Here is a 24307-nt window from a genome sequence, read left to right on the forward strand (position 1 = left end):
CACTAAAATATGAGCATGATCCAACTGCCAGCCTCAATGCATTTAAAATGAGGCTGTGACATACACCTGTTTCAAGATATAAATTTAACGAGAGAGAGAGAGATAGATAGAGACTTTAAAATCTTTAAGAAACCTTTCCAATATCTCAAGAGACTGCCTATCCGGTGTATTATGACAGGGAAGAAAGTAACTCCAAACTATAATTATTGTGGATTCTAGTTAGTTTAATTGATATATTTTTTTTCGTTAAACAAAAATTTGGAATTTGAATCCTGTTTAAATCAATTGATATCTTAGGCCTAATGATAAAAAATAATTATCATAAAACATACGTCAGATATTAAAATATGATCATATTGAAAATAATAAATTAAAATAAGACATTCACAAGTTAATACCTATCATAGTCAATTGTCAAACATCCTGATTAAGTTGCACTTAATGGCCTATCTTGTTCTTTTTTTCTTTGGTATCTTAATGACACATCTGTTTAACTGTTTTCATAATGTAGCTTCTTCTTTTTCTTTTTTTCTTTTTTTTTTTTGGCTGTTCTTTTCCGTTGTAATTTAATGTACCTCCCAACTCCCTACTACCCTATCCTCCTCATATTATTGTTCTCCTAGACTTTGAGGGCCATTGTTACTTCTCATCCTCAAAAATACATCCACTCTTCATGAGTTTCTTCAGTCATTCTTAACACTTTCTTTTCTTTCGCACACCTTTTCTTTTGGGGCCAAAATGACAGACCCAGGTTCAATCTCGAGCAAGAGTGATGCCAATGATATGAAGAAGAAGAAGATGGAGAAAGGAGAGGGAAAGAAGCAGAATAAAGTCTCACTGCTAAAACTTTTTGCATTTGCCGACTTTTATGATTACATTCTGATGGCAATCGGATCAGTTGGTGCATGTATTCATGGTGCTTCAGTACCTGTATTCTTTATTTTCTTTGGAAAGTTGATAAATATTATTGGTATGGCTTACCTCTTCCCAAAAGAAGCTTCCCACAAAGTTGCTAAGGTATATACATATGAAAGCTAGCTAGTTTATAAACATTATCTATCTATATATCTTGAGTTTGCATGCATCAATATGGGCACTCTTTGTATTTTTTTTCTTTCTACAAGGGACTTCCCTAATCACTAGTGGAAAGAATCAATTGGCCTTTTCCAATACTATTTGTTTATAAATTTTTATAAGAGGGATAAGACTTTGTCCGTCAAAAGTTGGAGTGTGAAAGTTAATGACACATTTTAATTATTAAAGCTTATTTTATTCAATGTTTTTTTTTTTTTTTGGCAGTATTCCATGGATTTTGTATATCTCAGCATAGCTATATTGTTTTCCTCATGGATAGGTATGTGATAAAAATCTTATCTTTTCAGTCAATTATTTACTCTTCTGACAATATACACATGTGAAAGACAATGTTTTTATTGCCATTGCATAATTTTAGTTCGGATTATATAAGGAAATGCTTTAATTAATTATGATAATTTTTTCAGAGGTGGCTTGTTGGATGCATACTGGAGAAAGGCAAGCAGCAAAGATGAGGATGGCATATTTGAGGGCCATGTTAAATCAAGATATTAGTCTCTTTGACACCGAAGCTTCTACTGGAGAGGTTATTGCTGCAATTACCAGTGATATTATAATTGTTCAAGATGCCCTTTCAGAGAAGGTATAAACGGAATTTTTTTTTTTTAATAAAAAAATTTCCAGAGTAGCAAATATTGCTCTTGCATTAAAAAAATGCCTTCATATAGGTGTCATTAAAAGTTTCAACTTTTATCATTATATTATTAAAGGGTGTTGCAAATAGGTTTTCTAGATCACCCTTTTTTCTACAGTGTCTTAATGGGTCAAGGAACAAATTTATTTCACTTCACGCTTCTTGACCAAAATTGTCTCAATGGTATTAATTTCTTTATCTTCTTTCTTCCTAGAGAAATAAATGCATGCAATTAATTTTTTCACAATCTGAATGGCAGATTTCTTTTTATTTTTAAAGTATGGTAAAAAACACTATTAAATAGACAATTGCTTCTTTTTCTTTTTCTTTTTTTCTCTTATTTATTTCTAAATCACTCCTTTTAGTATATATGGAAAAGCCAAAACTGAGTAAAACACAGCAAAAAGGGGGTTTAATTGTTTAAAGAGCATAAGACAAGGTGTTATTTAAATAATAAGTATTGGTTTTTCCCAACCAAAAAAAAAGGAAAAAGCACCCCCATGTGGGTTGAATTGAATAGAATTGTTTTAGGTATTTGAATGTGAGGCCCAATTTTGAAGTAAATGCAATATTAAGTGGCATTTATAAGTCAGTTGGGTTAGTTGTGCTGCTGCTTGTAGGGTTCAAAAGGCTTTTGCCAGCTGGACCGAAAATTAATACTGCAGCTGTAAAACCTTCACCTATGCATCGTTTTCTTTTCTTTTCTTTCCTTTTTTATTTTTTTTATTTTTTTTTTATTTTCATTTATTTAAATTTTTTAATACAATGGGATCATTTTCATTTAGCTTAATCAAAAGTTCCAATAAGAAATTAACTTTAACCCACCTCTTATTAGAGTTTGTGTTATACAATTTCTTTTTGCTACATTAATTTTTATAGGATTTCTTTGTTTGGCAAAAGAATGTGAAATCTTTCAATTGGAAATTTGAAGCTATTTTACCTTTTTTTTCCCAGTGAAATTCAAAGTTAAAAATTATTCTTTTAATTACAAATTATTGCGTATAATTAGGTGCTTATTTCTATTGCTCCAACTAAATGACATTTTACTTTGATCTTATGATTTATGCTAAACGAGAATATCATAAATTTCATTTTATGAACCATCAACTTTTGCTTCTAGAAAACTTATACAATTTAAGGATATTCGTTAATATGACCCTCTAAATAAATAGCTATACTTATACTAATTTTGGGCTAATTTCAAAATGAAGTAATTAATATTTACACCAATTTAGCCAGCATCTACCAAACGGAAAATTATTAGATACTCCCGGAGTATCATAAATGCGTACTCCCTCCTTTCACATGAATGGTGGGTTCTGCCATGAATTTAATTAGTGGGACCCACCATTCATGTGAGAGAAGGGAGTACATATTTATAGTATTCCGGGAGTATACAATAATTCCTTCCACCAAACTTCCCTCAGTAAATCAATATCTCTTTATCTCTCTCTTTTTTTATCTTTTTATTTTTTTTATTTTTTTTATCCAGTATCTCTTTATCTCTGATTATCTAGTAGTACTATAATTCATCACTTTGGCACACAGTCCAACGTGTTACTAAAATTCAGCAACTTTTCCTGTCCTGTGCAGTCCGCCCAAGTTTTTTTTTTTTTTTTTTTGGGAGTGTTTATGAATAAATTGTAAATTTTGTGTCCAAAGAATGATTTTGTGGGAGGCTTTTAATTTTTCAATATTAATGCTTAATTTAAAAGTTGATTTTAGGGGCTTCATCTTTCAATTTATAGCATAATCATGCTAATTTTTCTCTTTTAAAACAGGTCTGAGAAATCCATCTTGAATTAATGTTTGCCATGCATGGTGGGTGAACCAAACTACTTGAAATCATATCCAAATTTATTGTGACCCTGATCCAATTAAAAACTGCTCTGATTGCCATGACCCATGAATGGTGTTAGTCCTGTATCATCCATAGTATCAGTTTGTATAGAAACATCAATTTTTTTTATTATCTTCTTCCCATTACAAATTTATTTATAAAATGAAATGATATATGTCTGAAACTTAAATGTTGGTGGGTGATGCAGGTTGGGAACTTCATGCACTACATAAGTCGGTTCCTAGTAGGGTTCATTGTTGGATTTGTTAAGGTCTGGCAAATCAGTCTGGTAACACTGTCAATTGTGCCCTTAATTGCCATAGCTGGTGGCCTCTATGCCTGGGTAGCAACTGGTCTCATTGCTAGAATTCGAAAATCCTATGTCAAGGCCGGTGAGATTGCTGAAGAGGTCAGCTCAGTCTCTCTTTCATGGACCTATATTGTTATCATAAAAATGACCAAAACCCACCATATGATGTCTCCATTTGAAAATAGCTATATCTTGATTATATGGGCATCATTCTCACACACTTCTTATTGTACATCGTCTGTGGTCACATCACTTAAAAAAAAGTAGACATTGAGTATGAAATTATGAGTGTCGTGTATATAGAATGTGAGAGTAATAATCGTATATATATTGGAATGTTAAAGGTCGCATTTGGTGTCTAAAGTATACTTTTGCATGGTCTGAAAGAAATGATTGATAGACAATCTTATCCTTAAATTTTATTTATTTATATTTTTTTTGTTGGAGAGGCTGATTCTTGGTCTTGAACCCCCAATTTTTGTTTTGGAACATAGCTTAAATTTATTTTGGACATGTTTTGTATGTGGTAAAAGATCCTATAATAGAATGGCTATTTAGTTAGAATTTAGTTGCAGGAATAGTTATTCCTTAGGTGTAACAACTTTTGACATTAATATATTTTCAAAAATATAAACCCTTTATATATATCATCTTTTACAAAATCTCTATTTGTAACAGCGAATTTTACAACAAAACCTATGAATAGTATAGAATATTTTATTTCTTGTAATAAAAATTATTATTCCTATTGTAATCTCCATTTAGTGTACTGTACTCTTAGTAAGTATGCATTTGGATGGGCTTATTTTCTTTACTTTAGTTTGTTTATTGTGTAAAAATATGACTGCATCTTAAAAAATGTGATGCTTTTACAAAACTGAAAATTATATTTTGTTTTGCGGTGAAAATAAGCTCATCCAAATGAACATCTAACTTGTAAGAAGGTGAATTTTGTTTTTAACTATCATTATAAGATTTAATTGGAAAATTGACACATGCAATCTCTCTTTTTTTGATGTTGCGTAACTCTCAGGTAATTGGAAATGTTAGAACAGTCCAAGCATTTGCAGGAGAAGAGAGAGCAGTGAGATCATATAAGACAGCTCTGACGAATACATACAAGTATGGGAAAAAAGGAGGATTAGCCAAGGGGCTAGGACTAGGCTCCATGCATTGTGTCCTTTTCCTATCATGGTCATTGCTTGTTTGGTTCACTAGTGTTGTTGTCCACAAGAACATATCGAATGGAGGGGAGTCATTCACCACCATGCTCAATGTTGTTATAGCTGGCCTGTAAGTCCTTACTTTTCTTGCTTAACTTGCATTCCAGGAATTTGAATTATTTCCTTGCGTTTGACATAGCATTTTATCAATTTTATTTTTTTATTCACATCTGATTTGAATAGTTACTTGCATTTGGAAATCAAATTCTTCCTTTATCTTACCTTGCATTTGCATTCTAAATGATTTTGCTGTGATGTTAGAAGTAGAGATGAGTTCACTTTGATGGGTATGAAGATTCAATCCTTGCCTTTTGGCATGTACTATGAAGAGTTAAAAATTTTAAACTTGGCGGTAGGCTGCCAGCCATACCATCCGATAAAAGCTCCAAGTAGGGGAATATATGAATTTGGAAGCTAGGAAAAATCAGCATGTAATAGATATGGAAACCATAGGGAATCTGAAGCAAAATGTTTGAACTAATCCAGTAGTAATTTGGAAAGTTTTCATTTAAAAATTCAATGATAATTTTGAGGCGTGACCATAATGAATTAGAAGAATGTCAAAGCATATGTTGTTAATTAAGAATTATTCTAGTAAAAGTGAAGACTTCATCAGCTATTTAGAAGTTTTATTCACATTAAAAAGGATTTGTTTTATATCAGAGCAGTACACTAGTGCTTTTTAGCTTTTACAATTAAGGCAGAAAAGAAAGAAAGATTGTAATAATGAGTTTGGGGTATCACTTAACTTACTAAAACTTAGTTTTTAGGGACCATTTATTACTGCTAAAATCTACTCTACTCTACTTTACTCCCCCTCCCTCTCCCTCAATCCAAACAGACCATAAGTCTTTGAAATACAATGAAATTGTATGAATAAGAAAGGACAGTTAGTGAGACCAAGTGCTTTATATCTTCTTACTCACAACATAGTCTATTAATGGGGTTCCCCAAACATCTGGTTGACATGATATTCTGTGTACACTTAACTCCTACCGATTCCACTTCATTGCAAAATTATTTTTGAAATGGTGCTTCTCCCTAGTGTTTGAAACTTGCTGGTTGCTTGAATAATGATCATCATTTGGCTTGTTATCAAAGAGCCATCAAAATTCCATGAAACAATAATCATATTATCTGCTTTTATTGCTTATCAGGTCACTAGGGCAGGCAGCACCAGATATCACTGCCTTTATCCGAGCTAAGGCAGCTGCCTATCCCATATTTGAGATGATAGAGAGGGATACAATGAGCAATACCATCACCAAAACTGGGAGGAAACTGGACAAACTAGAGGGGCACATTCAATTTAAGGATGTGTCTTTTAGTTATCCATCTCGTCCTGATGTAGTAATCTTTAATAAGCTGCGTCTTGATATCCCTTCTGGTAAGATTGTAGCCCTAGTGGGAGGAAGTGGGTCTGGAAAGAGTACGGTAATATCTTTGATTGAACGCTTCTATGAGCCCCTTTCTGGGGAGATACTATTAGATGGACACAATATCCGATTGCTCGACCTTAAGTGGCTCAGGCAACAAATTGGCTTGGTCAACCAGGAGCCTGCTCTTTTTGCTACAAGCATTAGGGAGAACATACTCTATGGAAAAGATGATGCCACCCTTGAAGAGCTCACACGTGCAGCTAAACTTTCAGAGGCTCTCTCTTTTATAAGCAACCTCCCTGAGAGATTTGAAACTCAGGTATGGACTTGTTATATTGCTGTTCAGAATGATGGGGTTCTGACAAACACATGTATACCTGTATTATGGAAATTTAGAAGAAAAGGAAAGAACTTATGAGTTGAGCCTGCTTAGAATGTTTTATGAAAGCTGATTTCCTTCCCCACCTCTCCCTCTCTCCCCCCCCCCCCCCCCCCCCCCCCCCCCCAAAACACCCCTTTACCCTCCTTTTTTTTTTCTCTTTTGAAACAATTTTCAACCATGAGTGGTAGCGTAGTAGATGAAAGTCAATGAAAACTTGATATCATGGAACTTATAAAGCTATGCAATTCTGTTTCTGTTTCTTGATTTCCATGATTATTGAAATTCAAATGGAGGATATAAAAAAGATGAACTTGAAGTACATAGCCTGTGAGTATTAATTTGAAAAATACACTTTTTTAAAGATGGAAGTAGTTCCTACATGCTTCTCTAATTAATTGCCTCAAAAGATACTTGGTAGAGATTTTATGGCAAAAATCTGACAGATAAGTAGTTATTACTCCATGGAATTCTCATAGAGAGTGAGGAAATAAACTCTTAGGGAACATCTATTGCAAAAAGTAATTTTAAGTGCTATTTTGCAGGTTGGTGAGAGAGGTATACAACTATCAGGTGGACAAAAGCAAAGGATTGCAATTTCACGTGCAATTGTGAAGAATCCATCAATACTTCTACTGGATGAAGCTACAAGTGCATTGGATGCAGAGTCTGAGAAGAGTGTGCAGGAGGCACTTGATCGTGTCATGGTTGGTCGAACAACTGTAGTGGTGGCCCATCGGCTTTCTACCATTAGAAATGCAGATGTGATCGCTGTTGTTGAAGGAGGGAAGATAGTAGAAACTGGGAATCATGAAGAGCTAATTTCGAATCCAAATAGTGCCTATGCATCACTAATTCAACTTCAGGAGTCAAGTTCTCTGCAACACTACCCCTCACTGGGTCCTAACTTGGGACGGCTACCAAGGTACTTCATTCACACTATAACACTAACAATTTTGTCTATCTCATTAATGTACTCAAATTCCAATCAGCTGAAATGTGTCTGTTTTATACACGAATGATAATGAGTTTGACAAAGGCTTCAGAAATCCTTTTTCTTCAGTGGTTACATGTGATCCCATCATAGATCAGCGATAATGCCCTTTGAAAATATGAGAATATGTTTTTCTTCAATCGTGAAACATTTGGAGGTGAAAACAATATAAAATTTCATTCTACAAGAAAGTGTTGCTCCATAATTAAAAGATTGAAATGGAAAAAGCTATTATCAGATATTCTAACGAATAAAGTCATAGTTTATGACTTAGCTAAACAAAATTCTTATAGAAAAAAAATAAAATAAAATAAAAGGCCACAGTTTATGTGTTGTGTTTTTTTTTTTATGAATAATCATTTAACCTGTCAATGACAATCATTTCTAATAATTTTATTTGCAGCATAAGCTACTCAAGAGAACTTTCCCACACTACAACAAGCTTTGGTGGTAGTTTTCGTTCTGATAAAGAATCTATTGGGCTGGAAACTGTTACAGTGAAACGTGTTTCTGCTAAAAGAATGTATTCCATGATCGGCCCAGACTGGATTTATGGAGTGGTTGGCACCATATGTGCATTTATAGCTGGAGCTCAGATGCCTCTTTTTGCTCTCGGGGTGTCTCAAGCACTTGTTGCCTTTTACATGGACTGGGACACAACACGTCATGAGGTCAAGAAGATTGCAATGTTATTCTGTGGGGCAGCAGTTATAACAGTCATAGTTCATGCAATTGAGCATCTCTGTTTTGGAATCATGGGAGAGCGACTCACTCTTCGTGTGCGGGAGAAGATGTTTTCGGGTGAGTTCTGATAATACAACTGTTACTCCTCTTGCCATTGTTCCTGTTGAAGCTACCGCATGGAAATGGAATGATTTAATTTAATTTTTCTGATTTCTTCTTACTTCTTGAGGACAAGTGGATGTATTTATTTCCTCCATCATTTTCTTGCATTCATTAAGATATTTTCAATGCTAACTGGCTAAAGTTCTTTGATTTGAAGAGTCACTATGTGTTTTTCAAGGATGAATCCATATGTTATTATTTTTTGAACTTTCAAACAACCAAGTGGAAGTTTGGGGTCCAATTGACTCCTATATGGCTAAATCTTTACAGAATAGTATTTTGTTATTTCACCAAGATTTGGAGGTCAATAGTTTTTGCCCTCTTCTGTGTATATTTTTATTTTATCAAGATTTAAAGTCGATTGTTTTCAGTCTGCCTACTTAAGTTTTCTCCTGTATTTGATTGCAGCCATTTTAAGTAATGAGATTGGGTGGTTTGATGACGCAAACAACACAAGTTCTATGCTTTCATCGCGTCTAGAAAGCGATGCAACTCTGTTACGAAATATAGTTGTCGATCGCAATACAATTCTTTTACAGAATGTAGGATTGGTTGTCACCTCATTTATCATTGCCTTCATCTTGAACTGGAGGATCACACTTGTTGTCTTGGCCACATACCCTTTGATCATTAGTGGTCATATCAGTGAGGTATCCTATTAGTCCTATTTTTATTTTAATCAGTAGTAAAAGTAAGGCACTCTTAGAAACTTTTTTCCTATTGTTTCAGAAACTTTTCATGCAAGGCTATGGTGGCAACTTAAGCAAAGCCTATCTGAAAGCTAACATGCTAGCTGGGGAGGCTGTGTCTAACATCCGAACTGTTGCTGCATTTTGTGCTGAAAACAAGATCCTTGACCTTTACGCTCGTGAACTTGTTGAGCCTTCCAGGCGTTCATTTAGTCGTGGTCAGATTGCTGGCATATTTTATGGCATATCCCAGTTCTTCATCTTCTCATCCTATGGCTTGGCCTTATGGTATGTGGCTTTAGCTTCATTAGGTCCCACAAAAATGTAGTCAGTACATTGTTTTTTCAACATTCCATACATTTATGCTATTTTAAGGTGTCCTGCAACACCTTGAAATATATGAACTGCAAACAGGTCTCGATGTACAAAGAATGCCTGAAAATACACCAGGAATGAAGAAAATGCAAGAGTAGTAGTTTTCTTCTTACATAAGATTATAGGCTATATTAAAATAATTTCTCTCATTGCCTTAATATATGTGGCCTGGTTGAAGACTTCCAATTGTATTCAGAGCTTAGTTTTGTTTGACTTTCTCTCAGGTATGGTTCTGTTTTGATGGGGAAGGAGCTTGCTAGCTTCAAATCTGTCATGAAATCTTTTATGGTTTTGATTGTGACAGCATTAGCCATGGGTGAGACATTAGCATTGGCCCCGGATCTCTTGAAGGGAACCCAAATGGTGGCATCAGTCTTTGATTTGATAGACAGAAAGACCGAAGTGCTTGGCGATGTTGGGGAAGAGCTAAGGACAGTAGAGGGAACAATTGAGCTAAGGGGTGTCCATTTTAATTACCCTTCAAGGCCAGAAGTTGTGATTTTTAAGGACTTCAACCTAAAAGTTCGTTCAGGCAAGAGTGTGGCATTAGTGGGGCAAAGTGGTTCTGGAAAAAGCTCTGTCATCTCCCTTATACTGCGATTTTATGATCCCACAGCTGGAAAAGTGAAGATAGACGGTAAGGTTATAGGAAAATCTATGAAAAGACATTAGTATTGGAAGCACAGAAAAAAAAAAACCATTATATGGAAGTCCAAACAGTAGAACCTAACGTTTCATTTTGCCTGTACATAATTTTTTTCTGTGATAACACACTAGAAATTTGCAATTAATATTTTCTGGTAGGCTGGTCTAACAGGAGTTCTTCAAATTCTCGCAGGGAAAGACATCAAGAAACTCAAGCTCAAATCTCTTAGGAAACACATTGGGCTAGTCCAACAAGAACCAGCTCTATTTGCCACATCAATATATGAAAACATTATTTATGGAAAAGAAGGAGCCTCTGAAGGTGAAGTAATTGAAGCAGCTAAGCTTGCTAATGCTCACAGTTTTATCAGTTCGCTTCCTGAGGGCTACTCTACCAAAGTAGGTGAACGGGGAGTGCAACTGTCTGGTGGCCAGAGACAAAGAGTTGCCATTGCCCGAGCTGTTCTAAAGAACCCAGCAATCTTGTTGCTAGATGAAGCCACTAGCGCTTTAGACGTGGAGTCGGAGCGTGTGGTGCAACAAGCTCTGGACCGATTGATGAAGAACCGAACAACAGTCATGGTGGCACATAGGCTGTCAACAATAAAGAATGCAGACCAAATATCAGTTTTACAAGATGGTAAGATAATAGACCAAGGCACTCATTCAACTTTAATAGAGAACAGGAATGGAGCATACTATAGGTTGATCAACATTCAGCAACAGCAACAGCGATAATACCATAATTAATACCAAATAACACAAATGATTTATGCAGGGTGCTTCCTTATCAAAACAGCACACATCTATTAATTTTTTCACTGTATTTTAGTCCCGATATATAAGGACTTAATGTGAATTTGAGTGATTATTTCTATTTGAAAATAATGACAATACATGGAGAATGGTGTACAAGTATATAGTGGCATTTCCCATCTTATTATTTGCTTCTCAATTTTTTTATATGACCTCCGTTTGCATCCCAAAAGTGAAGCACAAGAGAGAAGAATTTGACACTTATTTTACAATATACTACATGTTTAACAGGTTTAACTCTCTGATGCTGCTGTTAAAGGCTTCCGAACAAAACATAATAATAAAGCTAAATTATACAGTTACTGATGGTCCAAACCATCCAGTTTTCTGTTTTATATAGGATAAAGATTATATGTATTGCCTTCATTTAACGACCTCTGAGATGATATGTGATTTTTATGTCAGAGTTGACACAATTAATGGCTTCGAAGAACATGAGCTGAACTTCATTTAGAAGTGCTTCAGGCTAATTTGATAAATGCCGAATTAAGGCCCCTGTTTGTTATTGTTGTTTAAACAACAATTTTTAGTGTTTAAATAACATTATACGTATTTTTACATACTTTTTTACTTACATATATAATATATTTGCAAAAAATACAAACAACGTTACTAAAAATCTCTTACCAAACGGGTCCTAAATTATGCGTTTTTATATAACAAATTGTTAATCATAGATTTCAAGCAGAGGGGATGGAAAAATAGGGAATAGAAAATATTTAGTTTTTCCTAATATGTGTTTGGTTGGGAGAATGAAAAAGTGGAGAGAGAAAAAATTCTTTTTATTTGTTTGAGAAAAAAAAAAATGAGAGGATAAAATTTGTAATGTACTAAGTTTTATAAATTTACTCTCATGTTTCTATTACATAAAAAACAATTTTAATAGTTTGTAAACAACAACAAAAAAGTACTCCCGAACATTAGTTGAAGGGTAAAAAAAAAAAAAGAACCAAAGCTGGAAGGGAGAAGAGGGGCAAATGGGTAAATTCCCATCTAAGCCCCTCTTTCTCCCTCATTTTCTCCCCAATTCAGGAAGACACCAAAATCATCCAAAATGGTAGGCTTGAGGGGAAAACACTTAAACTCTATCAAAATGACCCATTCCTCCAAACCAAACACAAACTAAAGGAAAAACAACTAAGGAGTTAACTCTTAACTCCAAGAAAAATTTCACTATTTAGAATTGAAGTTTACAACTTAGATATACACGTATATGTAGTCTCTACCCTATACATATTTACAAAAATGACCCCACAATATGCTTCAAGCTGTTTGGACTCTTCAAAACCAAAATGCTTCCACGAATTGCATCCGTGACTTCAATGATCGTCTTGAAAATTTAGTGTTAGTGCAATCCAGTAGGATTGAATAACTTATTTTCCTACAATTCAATTTCAATTGAGATGATCTATTATAGTTTAGTTCAATTCAAGATGATTTACTTTGGGCTGTTTAAATTTGAGATGATGCACTTCGATTTTAGTCTACATCAAGTAGGCACAATAGCTCAACTTAGAGCACGGTGCTAAATAACTATATAGATATTTTTAGCACCACTAAAACTTAAAATGTATCCTGCAATAGTGAAGTCAAAGTAATATTTTTTGGCTTCACAACTACACCGACTATTTTTGGCTGTGCACCCTAGTTGAAAGGTAAATTAAAAAAATAAAAAAATTTGCATTCACACTACTTTTCTTTTTTTATTCTTTCTTTTGCATTTTATTTTGTGTTCACACTACTTTTCCTTTCTCCGTGTTCTATGCATTTCATTTTGCATTCACACTACTTTTTCTCTCCATGTCTCTGTGCAGTGATTTCTATGGCTTTGATGGTGGTTGTGGTTGTGTTTTGGTGGTTGAATGAAATATAATTTTATTGTGTTAAAAGCTAAATTAATAAAACTATTGCTGTTGGATGTGAGAATGTAAAATAGATAAAGTGATTTTTTGTAGTGCTAAAAAGCTAAAAACTTGACGCCACTGCTGTGGATGCTCTAAGCCAATTAGGAACTTTGTCTCTTTTTTCTAATTAAAAAAAAAAAAAAAAAACTTTTAGTCTCTAAAGATTTCTCATTCCTCTTCTTGTTAATTTGTGTGCATTTCTCAAAAGTCCTATTAAGTTATATATTTAGACTCCAGACCCTAGTCTACGAAGTCTAATAACACTTCTTGTGATAACAGCAACAACTTTACAACAACAAATTGACATCCATCTCAAATAACCTGAATTAAGAGGCCAAGATTAATCTAAAAATTTGTTTTTGTTCAAACAAGTTGAACGCACCATCTTAAGATTCACTTGTTGAACTACTGGTATGTGGTTTTAGGGTTTTCTTCTTTATGTTGTATGACACAATTCTCTTAAAACCTCTAATTAGTCAACTCTTATGTGCCCTTATACAATTTAGTTTGTTGGGTATGATTTCCAACTCAACAGTTGGCTTAATGGGTTTGGTTAAAAGTTGGGTTTCTTGTGTCTCGATCAAGTGAGCCTCAATTGAGGGTGTGTTGAGAGGCCAAACCCAATCGATTTAGACTCAATCAAAGTTGAGTCTAAATTCTAGAGATCTCTTTCTCTTTTAACTAATTCTTGAACTCTTGTTCTTGTACTTGTGTTTAGACGATTACAACTCGAACAAGATACACATCATAGAATTTGCCAACACTATACCAAACATGAACAATCAGGTACCAGATACTTCTAAACATAATTTTAAAAGTGAAATTTGGAAGGTTAAAAAAGGTGATAAATCAACTTTATGCCATTAAGCCTTAGACACTTGTGGCTCATTACATTGTTTGATTCTCCAAATGAGAAGAATTTGGATTCAAATCCCCTTCCAAGAAGAAAATATTAGTATGTTATTAGGTTAGCTATGAAACTTCTTACCAATGTAAATTTAATACCTAGGAGGAAGGAGAGCTTTGTAGTTTTGACATTTGTTCCAGATACTCTGGTTGGAAATTTAACAAACAAATCTTCTGAGTTACTGATTATTATATTACTGGAAAAGTATAACTACTATTCTGCTTACCAGATTTATAAATGTATCTAATCAAAGAAACATAGAAGCAGTTGTCATAACAATAATACCAGGGAAAAAGGATACATCTCTTGTGATATTTTCCTAGTAACATGATAATTGTTTATCTTATACCGTTAAAGACAATTACAAATGGAATTATTCATTCAAATTAGCCATACCAAACACTATAGCATTTTGAAAAAATTAACTTTCAGGAAGCTTCTTGGATGTGAAAGAGATAAGATCTTAGTTATTTCTATCTTCTATTTTCTTTGTTCCTCCTACTCTTGTTAGTATCGGAAGAAACGTGCAAGTGTTAATTTATGACAACAGCAGTCCAAGAGAAGAATCTTTCATGCGAGGAAACCAAGTTTGATAAGTAAAGTACCCTTAGAAACAACATGACATTTATAGTCAACTGGTTAAATTCATTGTTCTTTCCAATTCAACCATGGCTTCTTATCATTTTTTTATTCAAAATTTTTTTCATACAATAGGCTTGTCAATGAAGGCAGTGAGGTAACAAGGTTGAAAAAAGCTTGGCATGTCTCATTGTCTTTATCTCGCCCACTTGACCAGTGCTAGTTATGATGTCTTTCCCTTTGAAAGCTGTATAAAAAACCTTGAGATTAGTACCTTATTATAAACAGGTCTAAAGACTCTAAACCAACTAAGATATTCTAGGAATAGTCAAAGATTTTGGGAAATATTTAAGTAACATACCCTAATAATAAGCCCAATTTATTTTTTTCTTCTAAATTGGTCCAAGGACAAAGTGTACTTCATGTGTACAATTGCAAATTAGATTGCTGCCACTTCATCCTAAGATACGCATCTAGCTTGTTCTAAATTACATGCGTAGGGTGTACAAATGTACATAAAATCTTACATTAAATAATAATGACAAGAGTAAATGATTAATATAATATAAACTGCACAAATACTCATAAACTTAAACATTATGGTTCGGCATATGTTTGGTTTTGTTAGAAAGAAATTATAACAAATTGACCAAGTATCTGTATCTGTATCTGTAGTATGTTTAACTAGACTCTGAAAGAGTGCGGTACCTGAGGTCAATATGTACAATTTGGAATGCAAATAAAATCTTTCAAAATTCGAGTTAGCTCTGTGGTATATATTAAAGTTTTTCTCTATTTCTTAAAAATTGACCCCGGTTAAGGTTTCAAAAATGAATAAAATGTCAATAGCAAAATACAGCAATGCTAAAGAGTATTCTCTCATTCCTCAATGGCAAAAGGTGATATAATAATTAAAAATATATTACAAGTTCCAAATATTTGTACTTACATGGGGTAGTGCAGCCTTCCCTGACTATATCAATTTATGTTTAGGTTTACTTAACAGTTTGACAACCATATGATTTGAACTTATTTTATGATTTGCATTGATTCTCATCACATGCATGTTTACTTTTTTGTTTACGATATGTTGAATTGAATAAAATTCAAACTTATTTGGTAAAAATTAAAACGCCTCTTTGGCATCCCAGAGGTTAAAAAAGATGTTTTGGTAAATGGAAGATCAACAATGCAATGGGAAAACGCTGATAGAGCAGTTAGAGACTGCTTTGTTTTGTTATGTTCTTTTAAGAAATGTATGAGATTCAGAAATAGTACCATATACCATTTCAAACAATGTCAAAAATAATAAGAAAAAGACAAGAATGATGACCAATACGATGAGAGAATGAGGATTAGAAAAGTGTATTAATTTGAAGAACAAAAATAATTAAGGAGCTTATATTAATTACGTTTATACTGATTTTCCATGAAGCAACATTGGAAAACACCCTCACAATAGAATATCTAAAAGAACATTTGGTAATGACACAATACAGATAAGAAGACAAAGATCAGCGACCATGTTTGTCAATAATATACATGAATTCTCAGTTTTTGCATCATACATATGTGTTTGTGTGGCACGTCATTGTTGTGTCTGCAACTTCAAAGTACTTACGAGTAAACTGTCTTGGGCTACCTACTAATGATTCATTATATGTTGATGGCAAACAATGGTCGCTATTTGTAAATCACTTGTGGGGGAAACAATCTTAAGAATCATTTGCTTATAGTGCTATATATATATATATATATATATATATATGAGATATGTTCAAGTTATATCATTTGTTGACCGTAGATTTGTAATTGATCTAATGGTTAAAAAAATAGCAGTAATTGCTAATTGACTTATACTTCATTCACTTAATTAATAGCAATTTTGTTTCTCTCTCTCCTTATTTCTTATTTAAAACCTTTTACATGTATTCCTTTTTTTGCCAATGACTTTACAAATATATTTGCAAATTTTTTTTGGTTGAGTCCGTACTACTCTTTTTTTTTAGATTAAATTCTATAAGGATGGGGTGTAAAAATTCATGTTTTACACCATCTAATAAGTGATTGCCACGTCAGCATTTTATTTAAAATTCAATACATCCGACCACACCTAATAACATCTCAATAAATTCTCAATTTGTTTGGATTTATATATGGGTATTAGAATTGATTGAGTGTGATTGTGTTTATTCTTAAATATGTGATAAGATGATGTGACATGTTGGGATTGAAGGGGCAAAACATAGGTTTTACACCACGTCCTTATAGAATTTAATCTTTTTTTTTTCTTTTAAGTCAATCATACTCTTATAGTCTTATCACACAAATGGTATACAAACAAGTGAGAACAAATATAATGACCATTAATTGCCATTTGTGGGCCTTCAATGATTTTAATTTCTTCTTCCAAACTTGTTTCTTAATTTTGTCATCCTCAAGAAAAATCCTACGATAATATTCTAATGGGTTTACTTTTATGGGGTTAGATAAAAACTTGGTGGCTAAGCAAGGATGATTCTTCTTCTTATTATTATAAAAGTTGGACATGTTAGGATGTCTTATTGGATTAAGAAAGTTGAATAATATAAAGATCATGCAAACACATATATCATGTGTTGGCATGTTGCCAATTTTTAAAAGTTGTGCATGGTAGACACGGCCAATGTTTCCTCCATTTGAGCTTTGAAAAGCCAAAATTAATTAATAAAAAAATTTCTTTGTGGATATGTGTTTACAATTATATTACCCAGCAATTTATTTATTTATTTTATTTTAAGAAGGCAAAGAAAATATTCACAATTAATAGAGTATTACTGGCTTAAAGAAGAAAAGAAAATGACATGAGTATTACAGACTTAGGCACACCCAAAAAAGAAGAAGAGAGAATTGCAAATATAATTGTAAAGTCATTCAACAAACAAACAAAAAAAAAAAAAGGTATCTGTGTTAATTATTATTTGAGAAACTTATTGTTTAAAACCTCATTAAACAACACTTAACCATTTATTTATTTTTAAGGAGACAGGATATATATTCACAATTGATAACATTATAAGAGTATGACCAGCTTGAAAGAAGAAGAAAAAAAGAGTAGTACAAACTCAAAAAAAAAAAAAAAAAGTATTGCAAATATATTTGTAAAGTCATTGACAAAAAAAGGAATAAATGTAAAAGGATTTAAATAATAAATAAGCAAAGAAAAACAAAATTTATATTAATTAAGTGAATGAGATGTAAGTCAATTAGCATTTAATACTATTTTTTTAACTATTAGATCAATTATAAATCTACGGTCTACAAATGATATAATTTTTGTCAAGTTAAATCAAGTGTAATTTTAATTCTATGCGTGTGTCTATATATATATATATATATATATATATATATATATACACTCTTACGTATACAATTTGCAAGTCCATCTTTCTGTATGCCTCAATATGAGAGGCCCAGGACAAATCAATCTATGACCTGCAATAAACTTAAAAAGACTAAACAATTTTCAGAGTCGCTGACTTTTGGTCTTTTGCACATATAACATGAAAGATATGCACGGTCTAACTGTAAACATGTGGCTTTGGCAACCCATTTTCAAAGACCCGCTTTTTTTTTTCTTTTTTCTTTTTTACCAAAAAGAAAAAAGAAAAAAAAGACCCCCTTTACTATATCCTATAGATTTCCCAGCAAGTGCAGTACTGGTAAATTTTAAAATATATCAGAAAAAGTAGAAGTCACTTTTTTTAATAACTCGGCCATCTTAAATCTGGAAAGATAAGGTATAGTCTCCAACCTTTGCAAAACAACTTTATCCACGAATCACGAATGTTTACCAAAAAACACCCCCTGTAGGCCAATAGCATCATTGCTTACAAATTAAATGGAAATCAGAATGGCGTCTTTCATGAATTAAGGGCACCTGCACTACCTAATCCCGATTTTGGTGCTATTCATTTGAAAATATGCTTCTTAATTAACGTTTGCAGAAAAAAACAAAAAGGTCGCTAGGTGGCTTCCTCTTCATTGCCGTGCTTTTGGAAGCTAAGAATATCATATGAAAAAAAAAAAGAATGATAATGACATCATCCTTTGAATCATGCATATCTATCTCCCATGCACCTATAAAAACCAACAAGTCCCAACCATATTTTCCAAAACTACTTCTACCTTTAACTTTATACACATTGTTAATTGTTGAGTCTAAGCACAATGGGTCGCTCCCCATGTTGTGATGAGAATGGTTTGAAGAAAGGTCCATGGACACCAGAGGAAGATCAAAAGCTGACTGATTATATTAACAGTCATGGCCATGGAAGTTGGAGATCGCTACCTAAGCTCGCTGGCTTGAATAGGTGCGGAAAGAGTTGCAGATTAAGGTGGACAAATTACCTGAGGCCTGATATTAAGAGAGGGAGGTTCTCTGAAGACGAAGAGCGAACGATCATCAGCCTTCACTCGGTTCTTGGAAACAAGTACGTACGTATATATATATATATATATATTTTTTTTTTTTCCTTTGAAACTTTGTAAAATATTGCATATAGTTCAACTTATTTAATTAGTATATAATTAACCACTAAATCACTTCCATATGCAATTGTTGTTTCAGGTGGTCTAGGATTGCAACCCAACTTCCAGGGAGGACTGACAATGAAATCAAGAACTATTGGAACACCCACTTAAGAAAGAAGCTTCTTCAAATGGGTATTGACCCAACCACCCACAAGCCAAGAACTGATCTCAATCACCTTATGAATCTCTCTCAGTTACTTGGTGCTGCAAGCTTTGGCAATTTATTGAGTCCTTGGAATAGTGCTTTGGGTCTACAAGCAGATGCCTCTCAACTAGCTAGAATCCAACTACTGAAAAATATGTTGCAGGTTATAAACACAAGCACACTTCTTAACATGGACAACATTGGTCTGTTACAAAACCAAAATCTTAATCCATTTGAAGGACTTGTCAATGGTACAAGCACACTCTACCAAAAGGAGCCCTTACTAATAAGTCAAGAATATCTGAACCAGGGAGTGATCCCTCAAGCTCCTAGTAATTCCCAGGGAATTATCAATTCATCGTCAGAATTTGAAGGTCAGTTTAACATGGAAGATTTTCTTGGTTCCAACAACAGTACTAGTAGCTTGAGCAGTTCAGCATGTGAGAACCAAACAGAGAACCCAATGCCTGCATTGGTTTCAGGCTCTCCTGGGACTTACACTGTCAACCAAGTGGAAAGCAAGACTGACCCAAATCAATTCTTAACTCAATCATCTACCTCTACTAGCTTTGAAGTTTGGGAGAAACTCAAGGATGATGAAACAAGTGACTTTTATTGGAAAGATATATTGGAGTAGGTTCTACTCTCTAATACTTTGTTTTATTCCTTTACTTTTATTTATTTATTTAGTAGATATGGATTGGATATAACTTCACGAATATTCTAAAATGCTATGATTAATTTATAGTATAATTCCTGTTTTTGCAGCGAATTTAACATTTTTTTATTATTATTTTAATTTCAGGTTAACACCGTCATCACCATCGCCAATGTCGTGGTAGAGCAACTACTTTTTTTCTTGAAGAAGTATCAATCTATGAGTTTTACATAGGAAATATATTGGTTCATTTGATTCATGATTATTCTTGTATTTTAGTTTTTTTTTTTTTTTTTAATAATTTATCACTATACTCAGGCAGCTAGTGTCAAGCTACCCCTACACACGTACAGTTTTCATGTAAACCTCTTCATTACAAATTGTTCATTGTATTGAATCCTTTGATATGTTTTCAATTTTTTTTTCTATGGAGCAGTTGATAATATTCGGTGTGTAACTCATCTCCAAGTTTCTTTTGCAACTAGCCAACTAGTCAACTACTAGCTAACTCCTTTCAGTAACATGTTTAATTAAGATGTGTTCAACTCTGAAATGGAAAATTTGGCTCCAGATGCAAATTGTTACACGTTATATTGCATTTGTATGACATCCAAGCAAAAGACCTAATAATAGGAGTAATTGAGAAAATGATACTCCTCCGTTTGAAATTTAATCTACTTTATGATTTAGATTAAATTTTATAGATCTAAATATATATCAAATACACATAGTTTAAAATTTTAAATAACACAGTACTCTATAAACAGGTAGTTCCAAGAAATTAAATCTTTTCCATGATAATTAATATCATCCAAAACAACATGGCAAGGAAATTAATTGCAATTTGAAAAGGAGTCGGTAGTAAGTGACAAATACCAAGAATTATTTATTTATTTATTTATTTATAAAATTTATTTATTGATATAAACATAATTAATAGCGATTTAGACAGTTCTCAAATTTAGTTATTGCATTGTCATATTTGTCTTTGAGAATTGAGGTTTATTGACCTTTGGGTTTTTTTTTTTTAATTAGTTGTGGGTGCTTCATTTTCAATTTAGATTAAGTATAGTTGGTTACTACCACTTACCCTTGGTGTAGTGATGATCACTCCACAAATACAAAGTTCTTATGTTATGAGGTGGAGGGAGGCAAGGGTTAGGATTCAAGTTTCCAAGAGGAATCTTCACATATATATACACTTAGATTAAGTTAGAATATAATTTATATCTTATATAAATAAATAAAAAGGATAGTTGGTCACTCCTTTGACATTTCCATGTTTTTTCTTCTTCTTTTTTTTTTCTTGGGCAGCCTTTCACCTTTCCCAATTTAATTTAATGGTGATTGACTCTTGCCCCCTTTTTCTTATCCTATTTACTAATGAAATTGGGATTTTTAAATTGATCAACCCTTTAATTTTTCCTCCATTAATGTATTCTTCCCAATTTAATGGGATTTGGTTTTTTTCTTTTATACAATACTAGTATAAAATCTATGCATATATACGGTATAATTAAAACAATTATAATTACACTTATATATGGTGATAATGAATATTTCTACAAGGCCAAAAAGAGACTAAGTCAAGTTAGTCATCCAACTAAACCCCAATCATTCGATACCAAGAACTCAACCAACATGGTTAATTAAATCACCAACTGATAGGCATCATAGTCATTTGACAACCCAAGTAGACGGGCGACTCTGGACATAGTCGTGCAAATATACAACATATGTTCCACTCCAAGCTTGTGTATGTGAAAAGTCTAACACATGAGAGTCATCATGTCATCAATGAGCTGCCAGGTACCTATGGGTCATTAGGTATCCTTCCTGACATCTTGCAGTGCAACCTACCCAGTGCCAACTCTTCCAACACGCCATGGTGACAAACGAGTAGGGCATGACAGACGATCCTTTACACTTGGCTCTCCAGTTCTTGCGTGTCCTCCACTCCATAATCTCCACATGAAAATAACTTGCACACCACACTTAAAGATCCTCCTACTTATTCGTATCCTCTGAATATGAGAAGTAGACTCTGAGAATCTCGCTGCCATTAATTCATTTCCTCCTATCGCACTCCCTATATGGTAAAGTAACTAAAATCATGGAAAGGTGGTCAGCTTTAAAGCCCTATATAAAAAACAAACCCCCTCCATTCGAAGGGGGCCTTGGTATATATGCTCTTATGCTTCTATGCTTAACTTTCATTTGAGTTTTATGGTGTTCATATGAGGTACTGACTTAATCATCAGAGGGTTATTAGCTGATACGCTGACCTCACACTGATACTCTCCGAGAGTGTGTTCATCATTGTAGGTCTTCAGGAGCCCTCCGTTTAGACCGTCAGTTCACTGACAATTTTTTACGCATCATCATATGAGTTTAAATTATACCTAATGCAAGAGTTATACATTTTTTATATATTAGGTTCTTCGTCTTTTGCACAACATTAACTCACTTAGAACAAAAATTTAAAAAAAAAAAAAAAAAAAAAAAAAAAAAAAAAAAAAACCCTTAGATAGAACATGTGGTGCAAAATAAGACAACAATTAGAATCAAATTTAGATTGATGGGATCGATGTATGTATAGTGGAGCCCGATCTACTATATTGGTTATGTTAGGGGTTCGGAGGCTGTTAGGCCCTTGGAGATTAGTGTTTGTACAATTAGTGGGAGTATTTTTTTTTTCCTTATATTAATGTATGCTTAAATATTTTATACCATTTATTGTTGTAGCCCCGTAGTAATAAAAATTGCAGCATCCACATGGATGTAAAATTGACAAAATCTTATGATTTTAATTTTTATACCACTATTTCCAATTCGACTAAACTATCTCACTAAGCTTTGGAGTTAGAAACTGAATTATGCTTTCAAATCTAAATTTTACTGTAAATACATGCATGTAACTATTATATTTTAGTTTGTTATAGTTTTTATTTTTATTAAGAGACTAGCATTCTTAAACATGAAAATCGTTTAGTTTATCAGTTAAGATTTTGAACTTTTTTTGTGATATAGCAAAGTCAAACATGTCACCTTCATTTCAACCCCATTTGAGGAATTTTTTGGCCTTGATGTGTCTTACAGTTCTTAATGCTGTCTTACAGTGTAACATCAAAGGAAGAAACAAATTAAGTAAAGAGAAAGAAAAAGAGCTAACTAGAGGCGGCTTCTCAATGACATTAATGATCATAACCATTGTTAGATAGTGGTATAAGTTTTGTATATTAAAGTCAGATTGTTAGTTATATATTGTTACCCCGAGAGATATAAAGATTATTTACGTATAATACAAGTCACTGACTGTTGCAAACTACAATTACCTACTAACCAAACCACCCAAAGTTGAGTTCATTTTTATTCTTTGAACTGCTACCTTGAGAGAGAGATGTGGATTTAATTAACCACGTAGATTCAATAACTAGTAATTAAGTGAGAGAGACACAATTAAGTGATCCCACCTTATACGTCTTCACCAGCTTAAGAGAAATTAAACTATGCGTCTATTATTATTTATTTCTATGTCAATCTCTATCATATATGACTTACTTGCAAGGTTATTTGACTGGTGACAGAAACACGGATAGATTAATACTAGTGCACAAGTAGTAAAAACTAATCCATCTCTCTGTAGGATAATTAATCATTTTCAAAGGAGACAAACTTGAGCAATGTTGTGATCTTATCAAGTAAATGCCAGAGCGGTTTGGAAATATAATTAAACCTATGGTATGGAAAGGAAAGTTTATGCTTGGGAGGAAATTTGGTTCCATTGAGGACCAAATATTAGCACCTATAGCAAAGAGAGGGAAGAACAAAAGAAAAGAAAAGAAAAAAATTGCAAATATAAACCATAAACATTATTCCAAGGCGAATGTTTCTCTTTGCTGGCTTTGAATAATTTATTAAAAATATTAAAAATTAGCTTTAACGAATTAAAAAGTGGTACTAAAAAAAGAACAAAATAAACAAGAAAAGACTCATTTGGTCTCTACATGTTGTTTGTCTCATGATTAGGAAGGAATAATAATCATATATAAGAGTTAAGAGACCCAAATTGTCATCTCAAGTCTGATAAACGTCCTTTTTTAAAATCATTTTTGAAGGAAAAAAAAAATTTTGATATCTCAATTTTCTACATGTTTGTTCGAAAACCTTCTTAAATCTTGACAAAGAGGTACCGTGAAAGAGAATAGGATAGAATAGCATATCAAAACGAGGAGGGGAAAAGGGAGGGGGCATGTCTAACACTCTAATTGGTAGGAAGATTTTTTTTTGGTTTTGTTTTTTCAAGTAGTAGTGTGA

General features: G+C 33.2%; 2 protein-coding genes across 2 annotated transcripts; both read left to right on the forward strand.

Annotated features, from left to right (window-relative positions):
* Positions 1-574: 574 nt before the first annotated feature.
* On the forward strand, positions 575-11374 carry LOC115969917 (ABC transporter B family member 2-like). The gene is made up of 12 exons (XM_031089555.1): positions 575-1017; positions 1300-1354; positions 1503-1678; positions 3778-3978; positions 4913-5172; positions 6260-6800; positions 7406-7785; positions 8258-8655; positions 9109-9350; positions 9430-9677; positions 9989-10401; positions 10603-11374. Exons 1-12 carry the CDS (start codon positions 739-741, stop codon positions 11145-11147), a joined length of 3738 nt encoding a protein of 1245 aa, XP_030945415.1. The 5' UTR covers positions 575-738; the 3' UTR covers positions 11148-11374.
* Positions 11375-18788: 7414 nt separating this feature from the next.
* LOC115972014 (transcription factor MYB39) lies at positions 18789-20433 on the forward strand. The gene is made up of 3 exons (XM_031092152.1): positions 18789-19087; positions 19225-19965; positions 20138-20433. The coding sequence occupies exons 1-3, from the start codon at positions 18825-18827 to the stop codon at positions 20172-20174; spliced, it is 1041 nt and encodes a 346-aa protein (XP_030948012.1). The 5' UTR covers positions 18789-18824; the 3' UTR covers positions 20175-20433.
* The last annotated feature ends 3874 nt before the right edge of the window (positions 20434-24307 follow it).

The sequence above is a fragment of the Quercus lobata genome, chromosome 12, assembly GCF_001633185.2.
Source record: "Quercus lobata isolate SW786 chromosome 12, ValleyOak3.0 Primary Assembly, whole genome shotgun sequence".
In the NCBI taxonomy this organism is placed as follows: Eukaryota; Viridiplantae; Streptophyta; class Magnoliopsida; order Fagales; family Fagaceae; genus Quercus; species Quercus lobata.